This window comes from Oryctolagus cuniculus, chromosome 1, assembly GCF_051225735.1.
Source record: "Oryctolagus cuniculus isolate XC-2025 breed Fujian yellow rabbit chromosome 1, ASM5122573v1, whole genome shotgun sequence".
In the NCBI taxonomy this organism is placed as follows: Eukaryota; Metazoa; Chordata; class Mammalia; order Lagomorpha; family Leporidae; genus Oryctolagus; species Oryctolagus cuniculus.
The window spans coordinates 234,514,375-234,530,875 of NC_142867.1; the positions used below are offsets into that span (position 1 = coordinate 234,514,375).

The window sequence follows — 16,501 nt, forward strand, 5'->3', positions numbered from 1 at the left end:
TTGGGCCACTTTCTGCTGCCGTCCCCGGCCATCAGCAGGGAGCTGGGTTGGAAGCAGAGCAGCCGGGACTGGAATAGGTGCTCCAAGGGGATGTTGGCGTCTCAAGGTGGTGGCTTAACCCAGTGTGCACAGAATTTAAAAGCAGGCATCACTGGGGGCGGAGCTGTGGCACAGCGGGTTAATACCCTGGCCTGCAGTGCCGGCATTCCATATGGGCGCTGGTTCAAGACCCGGCTGCTCCACTTCCGATCCAGCTCTCTGCTGTGGCCTGGGAAAGCAGTAGAAGATGGCCCAAGTCCTTGGGCCCCTGCACCCATGTGGGAGACCTGGAAGAAGCTCCTGGCTCCTGGCTTCGGATCAGCTCAGCTCCGGCCATTGCGGTCACCTGGGGAGTGAACCAGCGGATGGAAGATCTCTCTCTCTCTCTGCCTCTCTCTCTGTGTAACTGACTTTCAAATTAAAAAAAAAAAAATCTAAAAAAACAAAAAAAAAACAACAACAACAACAAACAGCGGGCATCGCTAAGCTGTCCTTTAAAAGGCGGGTTCGCTGCACTGAGCATCAGAGGCGACATGAGGAACAGCGGCCGGCGCCTTGTCCTGGGTACAAAAGGTTTATTGTTTACAAAAATAAGTTACAGAAAAGCAACACAGCCACATGGCTCATCCCAGTAACAGTCAAGGCAAGGGCTTCATGGACGGACGGGGGTGGCGGGGTCCCCAGCACTGCTCGGCCCGCTCGGACGGCCTCCCTGGAGCGTCCCCCCGGCCCCCGCAGCGGCCAGAGCTGGGGTCTGCTCTTGGAGGCTCGGCCCTGCGCTCCACGCCAGGTGGGGGCGGGGCAGACAGGTGCGGGCAGCGCGGGCGGGGCTCACTGCCGGCAGGTGTCGTGGAAGGCTTCGAGGGTCCGGAAGTCCCTCCAGGTGGGGGGCAGGCCGTCCTGCAGGAACTTCCCGCAGCGCTGGCACGGGGCCTGGAACAGCTTGACGTAGCTTCTCAGCCAGGTCTGCGAGGCAAGCGAGGGGAAGTGAGGGGCCGGCGCCTCCGCCCGACCCGACGCCCGCGTGCAGAGCGCCTGGCTCGGCCTGGACCCCGGGGGATCTGCCGTGGTGCAGAGGGGCAGCGGTCACAGCTGTGGGCCAAGGGGGACGTGGACGAGAGCTCGCCCGCCGCCGAGGGCCACACACCTTGGAGCGCATCTGACCTGAGGCCATCACTCACTGTCATTCCGTGGCCTGACACAGTGGGGACGGGCGGGGACAGCCCTGCTGCCGCCAAACCTAACGAGTGGCGGGCACACACCAAGGGGCTCAGCGTGCAGCTCTCCGGCATCATCCTAAGGACGAGGCTCACATAACTCGATTCTCAACCTCACGGAGATTCGCTGACAGGGGAGAAAACACTCAGACAACGCCCCCTCCCCTGCCCCGTAAACCAGACCTGGTGACAGGCAGGCCGGCGCTCACTGCCACAGGGGCTCGAGAACCTTGTCATTCCTCGTGCTCCCGAACCAGGGCGCCGAGTTCCCTGAGCCCAGCGCAGGGCTCACGCCCCAAAGCCATAAACACGAGGAGGCCAAACTCCTTCCAAAGGGAAGCCGGCGGGGAGCCGACTCTCCGCCTCTGTTGCTAAGGGCTGGAGCTACAGGGTTCTCGGCCCAGCTCTGCTGAGCACCCGGCTGGGCTGGGTTCAACTCCCGACAGCACGCGGCAGGCCAGGAGCCGGGCCAGCGACCCCTGAACAGCCCAGGAGCCCAAGGCGGCACCTGCGACCAAGTAGCAATGGGGACTGTGGAGACAGCTTCTGAAACCTTGTCGCCCGGCAGTGGCACAAAGTAGCAGCTGGTGGGCGAGGGGGCCCAGCGCCCTGCAGCCCACCTCCTGTGGGGAGGCCGTGGGACTGGAGCCACGGAGCCGAGCTGCCAGTTCTCACAGCCCGCCGGGAGGCCTGGCTCCAGGGGCCACTCACCATGAAGGATCTGACCACGACGTCCGGCATCTGCGGCAGCTGGTAGTGCAGCAGGGCTGTGGTGGCGTGGTCGGTCACCTGGGGACAAAGGACAATGCTGGGGCCAGTGGCCACTGCAAGCGGCAGCGAGAGCCAGGAGGCGGCTGGCTCTGCCCCGCGTGCACACAGAGCTGCCCCCAGACAAACTAACTCAGGGCTGGGGGCAGGGGGTCACAGGCAGGAAAACATGGGCCTGGAGGCCGCTGGAGTTTGGGACATTCCAGCAGCTGAAAGCCTGCACAGGCCAGAAGGGCCAGACCCTGAGCACACGGCACGCACGCAAAGGAGCAGGTGTCCTTGGAGAGTGGCCGCCTGCTCTGGGTCCTAGCTGGCCGCTGCACAGGGCTGATGTTCAGGAGCCTCCAACTCCTGCAGGTCTTTCCCTCCGAGGGGCAGGAGCTGACCGCGGACGGGACGCTCTCCCCAGCTCTCCCCCGGGGGCGCTGTTTCCCAAACCCCAGTAGGAGCCTTCCAGGGCCGTCAGGTGACCAAGGACAGAGCACTGGGTTCAAGCCCTGCACCACCCCCACGGCCACGGCTCCCTCCCGCCTTGCGCTCTGCAATGTGATGACCCCGTGAATCGCTAATGCCCGTTATCCATCAGCAGGCTCATAGATTACCCCTAACTTGATGGTCGTGTTCTCACTAATGCTTCTCTTGATCGTTCTCATTAGGGGTTCTTGGCATTACAAATGCTGTGGTTACAAAACAAAACAAAAACCCAATAACATCATTAGCTCTGAGAACACAGTGCGTGTGCCCGGATCTGTCCATTTCCACCCATGCCCTCCCCCACGGGCCTGAGCGGCATGTAAGGCAGCCAGGTGGGAACACGCGTGCTGTGCCGGCTGGGAAGGAGCCCGCAGTCGGCCCAGCTGCTGTGCACACCTGTAGCCTGAGTGTGAGGACCCAGGCTCCGCAGCCAGGCGAGCTGGTCCCGGCTCCCGGTTTCCAGCGTGATCTCTGGCTCCTGACGGGGCTCTCGGAGCCTCGGCTCCCCCTGCCCCACGGAGGTCGTCATCAGGCGCCGCCCAGGCCCCCCCTCCCGCCACGCCCCTCTTTCTCCGCTCCCTTTCTCGCTGGGTTTCTGCCGCCTGCCTGGTGAAGTGACAGAGCGGTCAGCTCTGGGGTGGGCTCTGCGCCATGTTCCCGGGGCCTGGAAGACCACCCGGCACCCAGCGCGTGGCCAGCACGTCACTTGTTGGATCGAGGAAGCCTCACAAGGTCCACTCGCCGGAGGCCACGGCCGGAAGTGCCTGGCCCGGCTCTCCTGCAGACGCAGCTCAGCTCACGCATCCAGTGTCACGGAGAAACCCTTACCCAAGTGACTGTAAGATAAATGGGACGCACGCCTTCCAGTGCCAAGACGGCTTTTATTTTAAGCAGCTTTGACAGACAGCTTTCTAAAATGAGCAAGGGTGTTTTTGAAGCAGTAGTAACGATAACTTTGCAAATGGGTGGCGGCGAGAGGGGGCTCGGGGGGTGCAGGTGGGATGAGCGGCTGTAAAACACAGCACAGCCAGCAGGGCCCACCCAGGGCCTGCCCTCAGGGGCTTGGTTCTTGCCCACCCAGCTTCCCCACTACGCTGTGTGCGGCAACCATGCTTGCCGATTACAAGAGGGACGAAACTTCTGGAGAATTCCTGACGCTAGGGCTAATTTTTTTTTTTTTTTTGACAGGCAGAGTGGACAGTGAGAGAAAGAGACAGAGAGAAAGGTCTTCCTTTTGCCCTTGGTTCACCCTCCAATGGCCACTACGGCCGGCGCGCTGTGGCCAGTGCACCGTGCTAATCCAATGGCAGGAGCCAGGTACTTCTCCTGGTCTCCCATGGGGTGCAGGGCCCAAGCACTTGGGCCATCCTCCACTGCACTCCCTGGCCACAGCAGAGAGCTGGCCTGGAAGAGGGGCAACCGGGACAGAATCCGGTGCCCCAACCGGGACTAGAACCCAGGGTGCCGGCGCCGCAAGGTGGAGAATTAGCCTAGTGAGCCGCAGCACCGACTTAGGGCTTATGTTTTAAAATGCCCCGACAGGGCCGGCTGCCGTGGCAGAGCAGGCCGGGCCAGCCTTGTTTGCTCTGCGCCCTGCTATTCTGGGTCCTTAACATCTCTTTTCTCAAGCTGGGACTGTCCAGCTGCACCAGCCCCAGGTGGGCCCTCCAGAGAGGGTAGGCCCAATGCGCTCATCTAGTGGCCAGCGCTGGCCTGGGGCCTGGCTCCTTCTTCAGAGGGGACTGGGTGCTGGCCCCGTGCACACTGCGTTTCTCTTCTTTCATGAGTTTTGATTCAACGGACCCACATTTACAGTTCGGGGAACTTCATGGAACTTGGGCTCCTGCTTCTCTCGAAGCTGTGATTGGAGCCGGGGCAGCCTCACAGGTGGCCGTGAGGATAAGCCCCTCCCCGCTTCCGAGAGGGTGCACCTGCCGCCGGCCCAGGCTGCTGCATCCATCAGGACACCTGCAGGGCCCTGCTCAAAGCCGTGACTGTCCCGACATCCCTGACCCTGCCGCAGCCCTGTGCCCACCTCCGGCTTCCTTCTTAACCGACCCCTGCACTTGACCTCTTCCATGAGGCCCCTGGAGCACTCTCCCAGTCCTGCCCCTTCTACCACGTTCTCCCTGAACGGCCACGCATGTGTCCCCATCCGCATGCAGCCACAGAGTCCCACGTTCCTCAACCTGAGTCCTCCCACTCCTGCGCTCCCTGGAGACGGAGACGCTCCATCCTGAACTGTCATGAACCACAGCGGGAGGACTAAACAAAGGCCGATAAGCATCCTGGTTATCAGTAAATCCTCCCACACCCAGGAGGCCCTGGGAGCCCCGCAGAGGCGCTGGTTCCGGCCTCTCCCTCCCTCCCGCTCAAGTCCTGACCCTCTCTCTGAGCCCGGGCGAAAGCCAGGCTTCCTGGACGGGGCTCGGCCTCCTGGCGCAGCCGCCTCCTCTTCTCTCGGACTGAGCTCCGACGGACAGAGCCCGTGTCTGGCGCACGGCCGGCCCTCGGCTGGAGCTGCACCCAAGCTCTGCCTCGGCACCTGGCTCCCAGGCCAGCCACTGAATTTGTTCCCAGGGACTGCTCGCAGCCTGGCCAAACCCGGCCCCTTTCACAGGCCGCCTGTGAGAGTCACCTACAAGGATTCTCCTTTCCCTCGAAGAGCCCGCCTTCAGTATTTTGTTTTATACTTTCCAACAATAAAGTTGTTTTCTCCTCAGTATCTGAGATGTGGATAAAACAGGCCTGGGGCAAAAAAAAAAAAAAAAAGAGAAAGAAAGAAAAACCCCTGCCATTAACTAACTGAGTGGCAGCGGCTGAGGTTGGCCCCATTGTGCCGTGGAGCTAATGAGATTCCACTGGGAGATAAAAGCCGTCCTAGTCCTCCCGTGAGGCAGAGGGAGGCCCCCTGGCTGTCCATCCGCCTCTAGTGCTGTTAGAAAAAGAGATCAAAGGGGATGGGGACCCCAAGGACAGGGAGAGACAGAGTAACATTCACCAGGGACAGAGCGAAGGCAGGAGCGGGAGCGGGCGCTGTGCTGGGAGACCTCTGGTGCTGGCTGCAGACCCACTCCGGCTTCTGACCGGTACTTAGTTCTGTCCCAGGCACCAACGGGCCAAGTTCCTCCCTGAGCTTGGAGCGCTGGAGGAGGCCTTCGCACACCCAAACCCACGCAGGACTAAGCTGGGGGTGGGGGGGACTCCTTCAAGAGACCTTGAAGGAGCTGCCAGTCACCAGGCGGGCGGGGCCGCCTGCCAGCCGCACGCTCTCCCTGGCTCCCCGGCAGACTGCGCGGGCCGGCGGCCGCCCCTCCCTGAGTCTGGGCACCCAGGCTGCTTCAAAGGAGACCGTGAGCTATTTCTGCTGCGCTGCCTGCAGGGACAGCAGTGAGCCGAGCCCACGTTTAGGGAGCGGCGCTGGGTGCGGGCTCGGCTGCTCCACGGGAGCTCTGAGCCGCGGCGAGGCCCCGCGTGCATCCCTGCAGCCCCCTCGGGACGAGAGCCGCCTGCAGCCAGAGCGCGAGGTCAGGCTTCCTGGCTGGGCCCATGCGTGGGTGCCCAGACTCCAGGCCGCTGCGGGCGGCAGGGGCTGCAGAGGTGCCACAGCCAGGTCCTCTCCTGGTATGACCACGTGGCAGTAACCACACCCCAAAGGGCCTGACAGGCACCGATGGCCCCAAGAAGCCCTCCAGAGTGCACAGTGAAGGGGGCACAGGGCAGCCACATGCTCACCCAGCAGCAGGGGAGTAGAGTGGGCGAGGGGGGGGTGGGTGCGTCGCAGGGGAGACCCTACCATCAGGTGGATGTGGTGCAGAGCCCAGCTCTCGCCCAGCTCACCCCTGCCCTCCCCTGGCCGTGGGCATGGAGGGAACAGGCTTGGGCCCAGCATGACTCCTTTCTGCCCAGGGCCACCCCTGGAGCCCAGGTCTCAGGGCATCGGGAAGGGAAGGGCAAAGCACACGGTGCAGACTCAGAGCGGTCGGCGAGACACGGGAGGAGGGGCCTCTGCGGGCAGCTTGCTCCTCCCGGGGGTCTGCCCAGGGCAGCGAGACGGCCCCGGGGGGCAGCTGCACCCTCCCGAGCCCCGCAGACGGCTCCTTCAGCAAGCAAGGCTGGAGACGCTGATCTTGGCCGAGTAATCCCCCAGGCCCTGTGGGCGCCGATGCTTCCTCCTCGGGCCTCCAGGCCTGCTGAGCCTGTGGCCTCCAAACCAAGGTTCAGACCAGAGAGGGCTGCATGGGAAGAAGGCAGTCGCATCTCCCACTCCATGCCGACAGCCCCTGCTTCAGGACGCACGTCCGCTGCAGCCTGTTCCCGCTCGGCTGCAGTCCTGGCCCCTGGTGGTGGGAGGCAGGCAGAGACCGCAGTGGCCTGTTCCTAGCCGGGCTGCCCCTCAGAATCCATCCCCCGGGGAGCTGTGCGGCAGCACCGCCCAGGTCCCCGGCCTCGATGCACTTTCTAGAAGCTGGGGAAGATTCCAGCAACGCCTGCGGAGGCTGCCCTGGCCTGTGTGCTGCACTGCCCGTTCTCCCCAGTTCTTCGGCCCAGAAGCAAGGAGAGGTGGCGTGGTGCCGGGGGCCTCGGGGGTCCCCAGCTCACCAAGCGATGCAGGGAATCGAGTCAAGTCTGAGCCGAAGGCGCTCGGGACGTGTTGGGGAGAAAGTGCAAGGTCGTCCTGGACACAGCAGGGGTCTTGCTGTGAGAGGAGACCGAGCTGCTCCACGGCGCCCCAAAGCCCTGCCCGCACACGGGCTCAGCTCGGCTCTGAGAGGGACGCGCCCGTGTGTGCAGAGCGCTTCCCTGACTGAGCGGAGGCTTGGTTGTGGTGTGGAGGTGCTAACCCTGCTTTTAGTTACTTTTCTGAGAGGCAGAGAAACAGCGCACATCTGCTGGCTCGCTCCCCAGATGCCCACAGCAGCCGAAGCTGGGAGCCACCAACTCATCCGGGTCTTTCTGGGTGGACTCAGCTACTAGAGTTGTTACTGCTGGCTTCCAGGGTCTGCACGGGCAGGAAGCTCGAATCAGGAGCGCAGCTGAGACTCAGACCCGGTCACTCTGATGTGGGATGCAGGCGTCCCAACCAGAGCCCTAACCCCATTAGGCCGTACGCCCGCCCCCACCCCACTGTAAAGCCCCAGGAACCCAGGTCGCAGCCCCGGCTCCCGTCAGCCCGTGCCACCCGCCGTATCGCCTGACTCAGGGCTGTGCTCGGCAGCCCCTCTGCCTGCAGCGTTCCTCCCCTGGAGGCTCCCATCACCATTAGCACTCAGCTCAGGGGTCTTCCCTGTCCCTTCTGTCACCGTCCCCTGGGCTGGGCAGCAAGTTCCTTGCCTGTGCCCCCAGCAGCACTCTCCAGATGCCCAGACCCGGGACCAGACGCCTCTGCGCCAGGCTGCGCTCTCCCTGGGGCTGGGCAACTCCGGCTCCTGCCTCGTTCCCACCTTGCGGTGCAGGGCCCTCTGAGGGGGGGGCTCTACCCCGGGGGCTCTCAGCTGGCAGGACGGGAGGTGAACGAGACGGAAAGCGGGCAGGCGTCTACTTTCTGCCAGCTGGGGAGGGGGCACTTCTGGGGAGGTGGGCCTGGCCAGCAGGGAGCCCAGGGTGGATGCTAGGGACCTCCTTGGGGTCCGACCAGTTTCTGCTTTTGTGCAGGGCTGAGGGGACGCACACAAAGGGTCCTCGCCATTTTGCAGGATTAAGGAATTAAAGCTCCTCACTGAGATGAAAAGCAGGCCAGCGCAAGGCTTTCCAGATGGTAGAACGCCAATTCTGCCAGCGGCTGCCAGGAAGGTCCAGGCCCAGAGACACCTGCACTGCACGCGCCCACTTGGTGAGCTGTCACTTCCTGCAAGGGCAGCCTTGCAGTCGGAGGCCCCAAAGACAGCCAGGCTCCCGGGGAAGCACACACAGTACCGCCCACTTCTCCATCAAACTCATGCAGGCCGAGGCCTGGAGCCCCGGGGGAGCCAGCCCTGGGTGCCAGGTGGCTCTGTCCACGGCGCCTGCCAGCCCAGCCCTGCTCTGCTGGAGGACACGGGGAATCGGGGCCCCACCTCTTCCTCTGCTGCTTTGTAAGGAACCAGGTGCCAAAGAGGCCATCGGGGCTGCCTGAAGGGCCCCAGCGCGTGGCGTCCTCCTCCGGCTGGGGCTCACTGTTGGCCTGCGAGGGGGTGCAGTGCCTGTGCCACAGCCCCTAGCAGATCTGCGTCCCTGACCCCCGGGACGGTGGTGGCCATGGTAGCGTGTCCTGAGCCGTGGCTCTGGGCAGCCTGAGTGCTCCAGCAGCACCCGCACAGCCCGCCCCCCCAGCAGAGAGGCGCTGCCGTCCCCCCACCCACAGACGGAGGGCACAGGCTCCCAGGAGCCGTCAGCACACTCCGAGTGGCGCAGGCTTCGTCTTGGGCAACCTTCCATGAAGAAGCCAGCGAAGGAGATGCCGGGCGGCGGCTCCGCGACCTCTGACGGCGAGACCGCAAACCACTTCCGGGACAGGCCTGCTCTCCCGCTCCCCTCGCGCCGAGTGCCATGGCCGTGGCTGCCGTGGCTGCCGTGGCCGAGGAGACTTCAGAGGGCAGGGGCAGGGGCAGGGTTATCACAGGAGGGAGACTCTGCCTCTGAGTACTCAAACAAGCACCTGCAGGAGGTGGAGGCCAAGGCCTCGTGGCCATCGGGTGAGCGCGCGGCCCTTGGCCATCTGTAGCTTCTATCTGGCGTGGCCAGGAAGTCCACTGGCAGCCGAGGAAGGCGCTGCCCTGCTCAGCCCAGTGCCGGCTCCCGCCCGGGCCCCTTGCAGAGCCCAGGCGGTCGGGCTCTGTTTCCCTGTGCTGGCCGCTCGCCTGTCCCTCACTGCTACCCACCTGTTCACATCTGCGAGGCAGCAACTGGACGCACAGCACCCGAAGCAAACGAGCGCACGTTTCACCTTTACACCTAAGTTCTCCCCAGGGGAAGAAGGTGCATTAGCACTGAAGACACAGGTGGATCGTGAGAGGCGCAGGACCCGGGACAGTGCACGGCCCTGTGCCGGCTTTGGGAAGCTGCCCCCTGACACCAGGGTCCCTGGAGGTCGGAGCCTCAGCTGTGCAGGGCGCTGAGCAGGGGAAGGGGCGAGACGTGGCCCAAGGTCTCCGAACCCTCGCCACACCCTCAGCCCTGCCCGGTCTCCATCTGTGGCATTCCCACAGAGGGTTTTGAAAGAAACGCCGACGAGGCTGCAGGAAGAAGTTGTGGACTGAAACCAAGCTGAGCCTGGGTGAGGCGAGGCGCTGCGCGGCCAGGTTCCCCGGGGGCGGTGGCTCCTGCTCCGGGCGGCCGCCTGGGATTAGCTGGACAAGCTGTTTTCGTGGAGGTGCTCAGCTTAGGCAGGGCTCTGGGAAGCCCCCCAGCTGTCAGCGTTTCAGAGTGGGGCCTTCCAGGGCTGACTCCACCCCTTCGACTGGGAAGCACCTGAGGCCCCTGGGTGAGCGAGTGCACACCGAGAGAGGCCCCGCCTTCCACAGCAACGGGAAGGAGGGAGGCATGAACGGATACGTGCAGCCCAGCGGGCGCTTTCTCCCCACCGCACAATGCTGCCCCCCGTCCTCAGCTGGGCACCACGGCCTGAGGGCTGGACACTCGCGGCCACCACTGCCGTGCTTTGTCCTTCGAGGCCGAGTGAAGAGCGGCACAGCCAGCCCCTCTGCCGCTCCCTGGGTCCCCTGCCCACCTGGGGCCGTGCACACCCCCACCCCCTTCCTGCCAGGATGCAACACAGCCGGCGGCCACGCGGTAGCTCTCACCCCTCCCACGTTTCTGGATGAGAACGCACACTGTTCTGAAACGAGGGGGTTAAAGATCAAAACAGCGACTGCCCCCGCAGAGTGTAAATGTCAGAAGCACGCGCAGGCCTGGGCCGTCCCCGGCTCTGTGAGCTGCCCTTTCAGCTGGGCCCCGTTTCTAAGTCCTATTCTCCAAGTCCACCCTGCTGGAGACCGGCGCTGCACAAAGCCGCGTCGCCCTGGGACGGAGCGCACGGCGCCTCCGGGGCTCCTCGCAAATGACGGGCACCTGTGAGCAGCTGTGGGCCCACAGCAAGCTGTCCCTGGCGTGTGCGGCTTCCCCTCCCGCAGGCCCGGGGACTAATGAGGGCCCGCGGGCATGGCCAGCGCCCGCAGACAAAAGGCAGGCCCAGCTCCGCCAGCGGCGGGGGCTCCGGGGCCTCGGCGGCTCTGCTTCCATTTTCTTCGCTTCTCGCGTCACCTCCTGGCAGTGAGGCGAGGTAAGCTGGGCTCAGCTCCACAAGGCAGTCCCCCGCCCCTCTGTCACCCAGGGGAACACCCTGGGGGGCTTCCCGTTTCCCAGCCGGCCCTGCTCTGCGGTGGCCACTGCTGCTACTTGTCACCAGAGCAGCCAGGGAGAGCCTGGCTCCCAGGACACCGTGTGGGTGCAGCTGCGGTGTCTGGGGCTCCTGCCTGCTCTTGGTAAGCAGCCCCACCCTGGCTGGGGGGTGCCGTGAGACAGCACCTTGGGGAAACGCTACAAGCACATGGGTCAGGACACCCTAAGTTTGTGAAGGCAGGCAGGGGGAGAAGTTTGGAGACTGGCTGCTGTCTCGCCCTCCTCTGCGGTGTGTTGCATGTGAACGGCCCGAGGCCAGGCCCGAGCCCTGCGCTGCGTGTGGAGCTGGGTTGTGTGACCGTGCTGGCCAGAGCTGAACACAGGGAAATACGCCGAGCACAGCCCTGCCCTCGGGGTCCCGCACGGCACACCCCTCCTGCTCTCCCCACCAGCTCCTGCCAGGGACGAAAGCAGAATGGACTTTCTGATAAACCCCAGGCCCGAGCCAGGGGACGACGAGCAGGCAAGGGCTCTGCCGAGAGGGCGCAGCTGGATTCTGTAGCCCATTCCTCCCCGTTCCCGCCCAGGGGACAGCAGGCCCCCCATGTTTCAGGAGGGAGTGAGAAACAGCGCGTCTGTGCTCCCGCCTTTAGTTCTGATCAGAGAGCGCTGTCACCTGCCCGGTCATGGCCCTTTCATCTACTGCAGATGGATGTCAGGGGTCAAGGCCGCTCAGTTAAAACCAGGTGGAGAGGACGAAGGCACCTCGGGGACAGCCCCGCCAGCACGGAAGGCCCACAGACTCCGTCCATTTCCACCGCGTCAGACCTGCTCCACAAACTACGAGGCAGGAACCGGCAGGTGTTCCGGCGAATGTCAAGCTTTCAACGCGGCCTCAGTGTGTGCCTGCAGTTTTCAGCAAACACAAAGCCTGCCTGACAGGCTATGTTCGGCGGGGGCAGAATGAACGCGAGCACGGGCTCTCCGAGCCCAGGCTTCGCCGAATCTGTGCTTCACACATTTCTAACTTCTAATCAGCCTGCTGCTTGCATTCAGACCACTTAATGCTACACACAACATTAAAGAAAAAAGAGATATGCGCGGGCCAGCAGGTGCAGGCCCCTCCCTCACGGGAGACTGGAGTGGCCATGGGGCCATTGTTAAACACCAGGGTCTGGGCTGCACGTTCCCAGCCCTTTGTGGAGCCAGAGGAAGGCAGCACAGAGGACACGAGATAAGAACCAGGGCAAAGTAAAAAATACAGCTTCACTCTTAGACCGAACAGACCGGGAGCCGTGCTGCCTCTCCTCCGCGTGGCGAAGGCAGCTGCTGGGGAAATGACAAGACCGGCGGACCGGCAGGGGACGAGTTGGCACTGATGGCTGAGACCGTGCATGCTCTACGTGGAAGTCCTTGGGGCCCGGGGACTTAGATAAGAGCCCTGAGGTTGTGAGGCCGCCCCACGCCAGGGCCCACACAGGAGTCTCTGGTGGGCACGGCCCAGGCAGGGGGCCCCGCCCGGCCTCTCCAGCGCTCAGGGTAGCAGAGGGCTATTGGGAGACACCAGGTGAGGATTCTCTGTTGAACACACATTTCATTTTGCAAGATTTAGATTGCCGGAAAGCTGCAAAAGTGGCACACAGCTGCCACCTCCCCTCACTAGGCTCCTGCCAGCACCTCATTCCCACGGAACACTCGTCACAACAGGGCAGCCAACACCACGACTCAGCGATAACTAGCCCCAGCCCCACTGGACTGTCCATTCATGCCCTCTTCTGTCTCAGGGCAGCTGGCTGCGGTGGGAGCATGGATGCCAGCCGGAAGGCAGCTGGGACCCCCGTCCTGCGGCAGTTGGGGCGAGAGCGAGCTGGCCTGCACTCAGGACCGCTAGCAGGACGGCCATTACACCCCTGGAGAGCAAAACCCGGAGCTCAGCACTCGTGGGCTCGGGGTCTCCTTTCAGGAGAGACACAGGTGGTGCCGGCACACCGTGGTGGACGTGCTAAAAGCCAGGGAGTTTCTACTCTAAGTGCCAGTCATGTGGTAGGTGAATTTCAGTTTGGCAAGAAAAAGGCGTCACGCTCCCGGGCACAGGTGGGCAACAGCTACCACTCAGTGTAGGACTTGCCCGGGACATGACGCACCCAGTCATACCCTCCTCGGCTCCAGTGCCAGCAAGGGTTTCCCACGGACTGAAACAGAATCCATGCCTCCCACGCGGGTGTCCAGGCAGCTGCCTGGCCTGGGCCCTCCTGAGGCATCTCAGGAGCTGGCTCCCCCACCCATGCTGCCCACCCTAACATGAGGGGGCCCCAGGAACAGGTGCGAGCTGCCTCATCTGCCTCGCCTGCGCCGCCGGCCCCTGTATTCCCAGCACTGAGCACAGGACACGCATGCAACCCTGGGCTCGGGTGCAGTGTGGGGTACTCCAGGAGGGACTGGGCGAAACCAAACTGGTGTGATCTCGCTGCCCGAGGACAAGGACAGCTGGCACCGCTGCTGCCTCGCTGTGGGTGGGGCGGGGCCCCTCCCTCATCAGGAGCTGGTCACTTCCCACTTTTCCTCACAACCCCTCACCAGACCTCAGCAGGCGGCCGGGATCCCCCCAGCCATCCCCAGGGTGCCTGTGTGGACCACAGGGCTCTGAGAGGGCCAACGTAACCCTGACTTCTAAGGTCTGGTGCACACAAGGGCACTGCAGGCACAGCACTGTGCACTTTGATGGACGCAGCCGTGTAATCACACACACACACACAGAGAATGGTTTCTGCACCCTGCATGTTCCGCATGTCCCCCGGCTCCCACCCCCACACAACAGCCGCCAATCACCGTCTAAATGGAACACCCAGCCAGCGGCCCCCATGCTGGCCTGTGCCTCCGCGACCCCAACTCTTCACACACCGCTGCCTGGCTGGGGCCCCGAGCAAGCACTCACCTTCTGGAACACCTGGTAGTTGGACTTGGACCATATATCAAGCTGCGGAGAGAAGAGGGAAGACTCATCAGCACTGTGTCAGAACCCCCCACCCTGAGAGTCGGCCTCATCTGCTAGGGACTTGAGACAACCACAGGAGGGAACAGAGACATAGGCACCTGTTGCCTCCTCCCCGGCTCTGCCCCGGCCTGGTTTCCTCCCCCCAGTTCCCGGACACGGCACCTCCCGCACTTCCCTTAGTTCAAAGGTCACTTCCCAGTGACGTGTCACCCAGCCACCCTACCAACATATCATTCCCAACACCCACTGTCCCCATTGTCTTCACCCTTTCAAAACCTTCTATTTTTGTAACACTTAAGAACTGCCCAAACTGCTACCATTTTTCAAAAAAATTTGTAAAACCAGCATAGTGTTTCCTAGTTTACTGTCTCTCTTGCCCACAGGCAGGAGAGCTCAGCTGGGATGGGGCTAATCTTCCCCCCACTGCCTGCCCCCTGGGTCCCTCAGCAGGCCCCAGCAGCCTCTGCAGACAGGAGGGAGCCGGCAGCTCCCGGCTGCCCAGCGTCTGCCCAGCATTTGTCCTGTGCTGGGCCCTGCCCTGGGCCCTCCACACTCAGGTTCCGTTCATAATCTGACTCTGCGGATGGCGTGGCAAGGGTTCAGAGGCACTCAGCGGCCCAGGGTCACCCGGAGACACCTCCTCCAGATGGTCTCACGGGCTCTGCCCAAACTGGCCGGGCATCAGGAGCCCCTAGGGGGATTGTTGTGGTTATTATTATGGTTTTTTAGTATACGGATCCCTGCTGTGTCTGGAGTCAGTTCAAGAGCCTTTTTTGTCTTTCTTTTCGCAGAGCTAATGTGACGCCTGGCCGGTCAGAAACCCTGGTCTCAGGCACCCCTACTTCACAAACCCAGAGGCTGCAGGCCAAGGTGGCACCTGGTCACACCTGGGACACCCAACGCCATCTGAGTTTTACGGGTTTGTACAAGCCCAATCAATGTCTTCCCACTGCTTCAAGAATTCAGAACAAGCGGAGGGTGGCAAAAATAGGAACAGCCCCGACACAGTGCTGGGTAAATGAGGAGCCCTCAGTGAGCCCCACAGGTGCTAAAAAGTCGACTTTAATCAAGAGGTCACAAGGTGAGGGAACTGCAACACCTGGCCATGAACCTCCTGGGACCGGGTTTGGGGTTGGCTGGTGGCCGGGCTGAAGCCGAGCCGTGGCTATCGGGGCCGGAGAAGCCAGTGGACGGGGCAAGAAGTGTTGCCTTTGACCAAGGACAACACCCAAACCTGGCTTTTGGAAATCTGTCTCTGCAAAGGAAAAGGCTGGGCTGTGAACTGGTTCCCGGGGCATCCTCCTGTTCACACCCCCTCCCTCAGAAATGCCTGGCGAAGACCCCGGGACAGAGGCCAGGGAGAGAAGGCCTCTGCAGGGCTCCTGGTGGAGGCTCAGTCAGCCCGGCTCCGGGGTACACGACAGAAGACGTGGCTCACGTCCATCCACGGCCCCCCGCCCACTATTCGCATCGTCTCCTTCCTGGGTCCCAGCTCCTCCCTCTGCGCCTGCTAAAACGCTCAGGGCGGCACGAGCATGACTTTGTGCACGGCCAGGACGGCACGGAGACACCGAAGGTTCTAAATCTAAATCTTAGGGAGAGCAACATCGGTCTGAACCTGGAACCGACAGAGCTGTCCTCACGGCGCAGGCTCACAGCTGCCGCCTCCCAGTCCCAGCTTCTCCGGGGATTCTGCCCGCTCACATCACACAGAGCAGACCCCCCCCCCCCAACACACACCCCGAGATCCACGGAAAACAGGGGAAAAAGAACAGACTCCGAGGACTGAGAAGTTTGAGTTTTCACCTGCAGGAGAGAATCACGTTAAGAAGCAAAATGTTTTAATGAAAAATCGTCTGGAGAGAAGCAGGCACAGGTTTAATTAAGAGATGGACTCTCCAGCCTAATTGTGGATTCGCAAAACACACGCCGCTTATTCAGAGGGAGGGAGCTGCTCTTTTGAAAGGAGGCTTAACTATGCTGTTCAGGGCCCCAGGGAACAGTTCCTGCCATCTGGGACGGAGGGACCTTAGACAGCCGCGGCCGCTTACCTGCCGGCATGCCCGTCCCTGCTAAGAAGGGGGACCTGAGAACAATGGGCTCCCCTTTAGCTGCGAATGCACGGCAGGTGGCACGGGCTCCATTTTTCTGCTAGATTTATGCCAAAGAAAGCCATTTAGCAGAGCGTCTGGAGTCGGTGCCCTGCCCTACTCAGGGGCCAAGAAGATCTTAGAAATTCATTCCAGGGAGCCAGGACTGATCTGATCCGGTGTTTACTTCCTCCGGTCATTCACTGAAAAGGGTGGGCATAGCCACCAAGTTTCCACTGACCGCAGTGCTCAAAAAAGGAACATTCTGGAAGCCGCGACCTTCAACACAACGAACTGGAGATCATTCAGAACCACGGTGCAGGAAGGAGGCGAGGAGCACCCTGGTGCTGGGCAGCGTCAGAAAGCTGTGGAACCTGGAGGGCTGTGAAATCCCGGCAGGTGGCTGCACCTGCTGTCTCCAGTGAGGCTTCCAGAAGAGGGGCCCGGCACGAGATTCGAGGATGGGACTATGGTCTGCTCTCAGAGGACCACTGTGCTGGCAAGACACACGCCTGCTCTCAGGACAAACATCCAGGCCCCTCGGCACAGGAGGAACAGGTGAGGATGGTGACAAATCCAAATCAGTCACCAAAAGCAAC

General features: G+C 62.5%; 1 protein-coding gene across 1 annotated transcript in view; it reads right to left on the reverse strand.

Moving 5' to 3' along the window:
- Positions 1-597: 597 nt before the first annotated feature.
- The window catches only part of MED27 (mediator complex subunit 27), a 212,921-nt gene continuing 197,017 nt past the window's right edge, over positions 598-16,501 (reverse strand). The window contains exons 6-8 of the mRNA XM_002721943.6: positions 13,753-13,794; positions 1,968-2,045; positions 598-1,005 (exon numbers count right to left, since the gene is read on the reverse strand). Coding sequence (XP_002721989.1) covers positions 871-1,005; positions 1,968-2,045; positions 13,753-13,794 — 255 coding nt within the window. The 3' untranslated portion in view covers positions 598-870. The remainder of the gene's footprint in view (positions 1,006-1,967; positions 2,046-13,752; positions 13,795-16,501) is intronic.